The 5,921-nt window shown below is 50.7% G+C and overlaps 1 protein-coding gene across 1 annotated transcript; it reads left to right on the top strand.

Moving 5' to 3' along the window:
• Positions 1-470: 470 nt before the first annotated feature.
• On the top strand, positions 471-5,493 carry LOC104498388 (exportin-6-like; the record flags this gene model as incomplete). The annotated part of the gene is made up of 6 exons (XM_010141759.1): positions 471-630; positions 1,305-1,397; positions 2,605-2,749; positions 3,208-3,354; positions 4,103-4,292; positions 5,338-5,493. Coding segments are annotated over 6 exons (891 nt in total), but the record flags the coding sequence as incomplete, so codon positions are not given.
• Positions 5,494-5,921: the final 428 nt, after the last annotated feature.

The following is a 5,921-nucleotide window of genomic DNA, read 5'->3' as shown; positions in this document are numbered from 1 at the left end:
GGGACTGCCTGTGGAGGTCACTGGGTAACCGAAACCGCTCTGGTTTATGTGGGTATTGGTACCAAAGAGAGGAAAAGAAATGTGAAAGAGCTGGTAACATCCACTTCAGCCCTTAAAGAGGGACATGGAGTGGGGCAGTCGGAAGAGTTGAACTTGTCTTACCCAGTCTGAGCACTTTGGTCACTGGCCAGTGCTCCCGCCTGAACTGTGACCCAGTGCCGAGCTCATCGAAGAAGAATGCTGCTAATGTAGTTAGAATAAACTCTGCATTTCCTGTAGCTTTGGGATGGGAAACCTAATTACAGAGCGCCGTATTTGTTAGTCACGAGGCTACATGGTTGTTCTCGCAGGAGGTTTTTCAAGTACAAGTGTTCAGGCTGCCAGGCTCTTCATCAGGGCTGGTAGCACAAGTGATTATTTACACTTTGGCCTTCTGGCTTTGTTGCTAATGAGCCGTGATGTCATTTCAGGTCACAGGCTGAACATCACTGCGGAGAACGACTGCCGCCGGCTGCACTGCTCCTTGAGGGACCTGAGCTCCTTGCTGCAGGCCGTGGGTCGTTTGGCAGAGTACTTCATTGGGGATGTGTTTGCTGCCAGGTTCAACGATGCTCTCACAGTGGTGGAGAGGTAGGTGTGGGGAGGGGGAGTTTGCTGTCCCTTGTCACCACCGCAGTGAGTGTGAAAATCAAGGTTTCCTTCTGCCGCTCCTTGTGATGATTAAATCGAGATATGAAGAACTGAGCAGCCAGAACCTTAATTGTGACATTCATCCAGTTTCCCGGATGGCTTTCTAAACCCCTAACCAGAGAAATAATGAATGGGGGGCTTAAATAAAACCAGTCACTTGAGAAGATTGAGGTACTTGTTTTCCAGCACCTGTGTTTGTGATGCGGTGAAGTGAGATGTAAAGTTTGATTACTTCGGAGTCGTATCAGTCAAAGCAAAGTCACCCAAATCTCTTTTCTTGAATGTAAAGACCTGTGAAAACTAAAAGGCAGATATCATTTGATCTGTTCTCTCCAAGAAACTTCTTAAACCACAGAATTTCAGGGCTTTGCACGCTGCCTTGGTTACCTATTTTCATTTCCAGGCAGAACAGCATGCTTGTTCCATCTTCTCAGTAGCAGTGAAGTAGGCTCTGAATTATCTTCAGCAGAATGGTCTAAATCTTGTTTGTGCATTAGCTAAATACTGACAGAGCCGTGGGAAGAGCTGCGCTCAGGTGAGATGTTTGAGCGGAGCTGTACCCGCGCGTGTCCGCCGTACAGTCCCCTTACGTGACCGCGCGTGTCCATCTGCAGGCTGGTCAAAGTGACGCTGTACGGATCCCAGATTAAGCTGTACAACATCGAGACTGCAGTGCCCTCTGTGCTGAAACCCGACCTGATCGACGTGTGAGTACGAGACACGCTGCAAGTGACCTGTCCCGATATTGGGTACCTGCGGGGGGCGGAGGGAGCGCTGGATCCCCTCGGTCTGCTGCTCTAACCGCTTGCATGGCAATGGCCTGAGGGGTGTCCCTGCAGCCACTGCTGCCTAACCAGGAGGGCACCCGCTTCTGGTGGGTGCTGCCAGCATTTTGGACCCCTCTGTCCTCCAATGGCTCTACTCAGGTTGCTGAAAGAAAAACTGAGCTGTGGTGAGTAGAAATGCTGCGCGTGACGACGGCTCTCCAAGTGGGCCGTGGTTCTGCCTGGTACAAGGGCGGTAGAAGCTGAGTTCTTTGCAGTGCAGTTAGCTGAGGGAAGGAGTGTTACACAGGTGGTGTTCTCAAACGGATCCACCACCGGCACATAGCTCCAGTTTATGGAATTTTTGCTACACAAGTCAGATCTATGGTTCAGGGAGAAGATGTTTCTCCTAGCAGAGGGTTTCAAGCCCTCTCCTCAAGACAAACATGTGCCTTCTGGCCATGCCAGCCATTTCCGAAACAAACAACGTTGACGTTAAGTGTGAAATCTTGATGCTGCTGATCATAGACCAGCGCTCTGACAGCTTTAGAGACCTGCCATTCCTAAGGCTGTGTAGGTCCAACCTGGCCCTGCCAGCTGGTGATCTGTGAGCAGGATTTAAGGTTGTCCTTTGGAACACGTCAAGTGTACGTTGCAGTTGCATGTCTAGCAGCTCCTTGAGAACCCCCGCTCGATTTCGCTATACAGTTCCCTGGATTTCTCCTGATAATCCCAAGTTCCTAGTGCTGAGTATGCAGACGATGACCCTTTAATGGCCCCTTCCCTCTTCTGGTTTCAAGTAATTTGGGAGGTTTTTCCCATGGTCCATTAGTGGGGGCACTTTATCCTTTTCTCTGTCCAGTGTCTATTTTCTGTCACTGGCCTGACAAAGGTACACTGTCAGACGTTTGAAGGACACCTGTCTGTGTGCTCTGTGACTCCAAAATAGTAATATACTGCTGTGCCAAAAGTATAATTATAAAGTAGGGCTATAGGCAGCTTTTTCTTTAAAAAATTGGTTGACTACTTCATCTGGGAATACCAATATTCTTTCCCAGTATGTTGTCAGAACTAGCCACCGTGCTCAGGACTTCTGCAGCGGTCCTGCCAGTGCCACGTGTGTACTAACCCTTGCTCTGCTCCTCCGCAGCCATGCTCAGTCCCTGGCGGCACTGCAAGCCTACGCACACTGGCTGGCACAGTTCTACAGCGAAGTTCACCAGCAGAACCCGGAGCAGTTCATCTCTCTCGTCTCCACCGCTCTGGAGGCTATCACACCCCTCATCAGCTCGAAGGTACTTGGCTGGAAACGTCAGTCCAGCACTGACCCAGAGCAGGAGACCCTCAAGCGGCGGAGCTGGGGGGTTCGGCAGAGCTGGAGGGTTCGGACATTTCCCAGCCTGCTCGGGGCTGCACTGATGGGGCTCACTCTGAGAGCGGGAGGTCGGGCTGCCAGACAAATGGCTCATGTAGTGCAAGACCAAGAGCTATTCGAAGCAGCACTGTAGGTCAAACTAATACAAGAGTAAGCAACGTACAGGTCTGTGGACTCAGTTGGATGGTTTTGTGGCTTGAAAGCAGAGAAATCTCTCTTCCACGGTATGACGAGAACTGACCTGTGCTCTGATTGGCAGATAAACTCTATCAACTGTCTTGCTTCTAGAAACCTGCAGTGGCAGCTCATGTGCTGTCTGGTGCCAGCGTTGCATGGTGTGGTGGTAACACCACCACTCCTGACCACCCTCTCTTTCAGGTGCAGGAGAAGCTGCTGTTGTCTGCGTGCCACCTGCTCGTCTCTTTAGCCACCACGGTGCGACCAGTGTTCCTGATCAGCATCCCAGCAGTACAGAAGGTGTTCAACAGGATCACGGACACTTCTGCTCAGCGCCTTCCTGATAAGGTGATGGGTCTCACACGTGAAGAATGTGTGTTCTTGAGGAGCTGGGCCTCTCTTCTTACCAGGGGGAGGTATAACCACAAAAGAACAAAAGGCGTGGGGTGAGGTCAGCCATTCTCTGCGCTGTGAATATCCGGGAATCGCAGTGGTGTGGTTTGTCAGGGGTGATCCCTACAAGCAGCAGCATAAAGAAGAAACGCAACTGCACCTCTTAGCTCTTGGTCCTTTCTCACTTGCTGACACAGTCCCTGATTCTGCATCATCTTTACAGCACAGGCACGTTGATGCTGACACACAGAAAGTCTCCTCTGCAGCATAGGTTAGCATTGCACGTACCTCACTCCATGTTCCTGTTTACCTTTCAGGAGCACTGAAAAGCCGTGGTGGAGGTCGGGATCTGGTAGCATCATGTGCTGGTGTGGAGGCATAAAGCACTCTACCAGCACAGAAGCTTAGTGTGTAAACCAGACAAGGAGTAATGAAAGTGGTTTATGAAAAAATACGAACTTAGTGTTGCGGAGAAGGGCTGGAGCTGCTTTCAGCCCTTCCGTCAGGGAGCTTTGCGTCTCTGTCACCTTGCAGAGCTGCTGCTTTTCGCTCAAGTTCACCATTCTGCTGTGGAACTCTTTCCTCAGTGAGCACTGCTGGTGTCTTGGACAGTCGCTTCACTCCAGGATTGTGCTCTGAAGCCAAAATTGAATTGCAGATGTGGTAAAACATTGTCTCTTTGCTAACATCTCATTGCTTCTAGGCCCAGGTGCTGGTGTGCAGAGCCCTGTCGAACGTGCTGTTGCTGCCCTGGCCAAATCTTCCGGAGAGCGAACAGCAGTGGGCGGTTCGCTCCACCAACCACGCCAGCCTCATCTCTGCCCTCACGAGGGAGTACCGCCAGTTAAAACCCAACGCCATCCTGCCACAGAGGAAGGTGCAGCTGGAGGACAGTAAGTACCCGGCTCTTGGTGTGTGCTGGCTGACAGCTGCTGATAGGCATCGTTAACCTGATTTATCCAGTAATTAATTACTTGGGCTCAGAGACTGTATTTAGCATATGGAGAGAACAGGAAAGGAGCATCAGTGTTCTCTTTCATTTTTTAGAGACCCTTCTGTGGGCGTGTAAAGGGCACTGTCACCCCAGCTTGCCTGTAAACTCTTCCATCCAAGTATCGTCTTCCTCAGTGCCCCGGTCAAGCCTGTGATGCAGCTTTGAGCAGCAGTGGTTGCATTAGGAACCCAGAGCCTACTGCCAGGGTGCTGCGGTGGGAGGGACAGCGACTGGAGGCAGCGTTCCTGAAAAAAAAGAATTTCTTCCAGACTTGAAGTATTGTAGAGGGTTTATATACACAGGAGGAGAGCCCCGAACTGACGGGGTCCAGGGACCTTCACAGTCTCTGTGTACGGTTTGGGTCTGCTTTTGGGTGTGTGGGGTTTTTTTTTGTTTCGGTTGGATTTTTTCAAGATCACTTTAGGAATCGTTGAGAAGCGTGCAGCATTGCAGCTTCTGACAAACCTGACGTGCTGGTCAGCGGGGAGGGAGCAGCAGGGAGGGTGTTTGCTCCTCACAAGAAGAGTATCAGCAGACTGCTCCCGTGGGTTAACCCAGCATTTGGGTTAGGCACCACTCTGGCCGAGGCTTTCAGAAACAGAAGTCTGCAGTGGATTTTGCTGTCACAATGTGCTGGTTATTTTCTTGGCTAGTCTTTGTTCAGCGTATTGCGACTAATACTGATCACAGCTCCCCTCAGCCTCTGCACCTGAGTAGCTGAGCAGTGGGTGCATCTGTAGGGCAGGAAACCTCAACAATATATGAAGGCGAGTGACCCAGTTGAACCTGTTCAAATGTGAACACACACTTGGGAACGTTTTCAACTTCAGCCTGGGTTTGTCGCATAAGCTGCCTCGTAGGTTGTTCTAGTTACTGTGCGTGTGACCTTCTCATTTCCCACCTCTCTGACACATGCAGGAGGTATCACCTCTCTTATTTTGCAGCCAAAGTCGTCATCCATCAGACCCTCAGCGTTTTAGAAGATATCGTAGAAAGTATCTCTGGAGAATCCACCAAATCTCGCCAGATCTGTTATCAGTCGCTACAAGAATCCGTGCAGGTCTCGCTAGCCCTCTTCCCAGCTTTCATTCATCAGTCAGGTATAACCATAGGACAGGCTTTAATGCTGTGAGTAGCTTTATGACCTACCGATACCATCCAGAGTCCATCAGCACAGTTGTGGTGGTGGTCATGGGAAGCATGGGGGCTTGCTGTGCCTCGGCGTGATGCAAGCCTGTGCTTCTGGGTGGGCTGGGTGGGCTGGGAACAGCAAAGGGCGATCCCCTCTGCCAGGCAGGATACAGGTGTGAAGGTTTGTCACGCTCCCAGAAGATGGAAATGCCCCATGCTGGGTTCAGCAATGAAACAAAATCAAGCTGACCCTGAGCACAAAAAAAAAAACCACTTAAAATATCCTGTCTGGCTACGTTCACCATATACTTTTTCTCCAGAAGCTTGAAGACAAAGAGGAGTAGATCTCCTCGGATTATGTCGAATGACTTGGGGGTGCTGGGGGTGAAAAGCTGGA

Source organism: Buceros rhinoceros, unplaced genomic scaffold, assembly GCF_000710305.1.
Source record: "Buceros rhinoceros silvestris isolate BGI_N320 unplaced genomic scaffold, ASM71030v1 scaffold47518, whole genome shotgun sequence".
Taxonomy (NCBI): Eukaryota; Metazoa; Chordata; class Aves; order Bucerotiformes; family Bucerotidae; genus Buceros; species Buceros rhinoceros.
The sequence above is the reverse complement of the archived record's forward strand: the minus strand, read 5'-3'. Positions and strand labels throughout refer to the sequence as shown.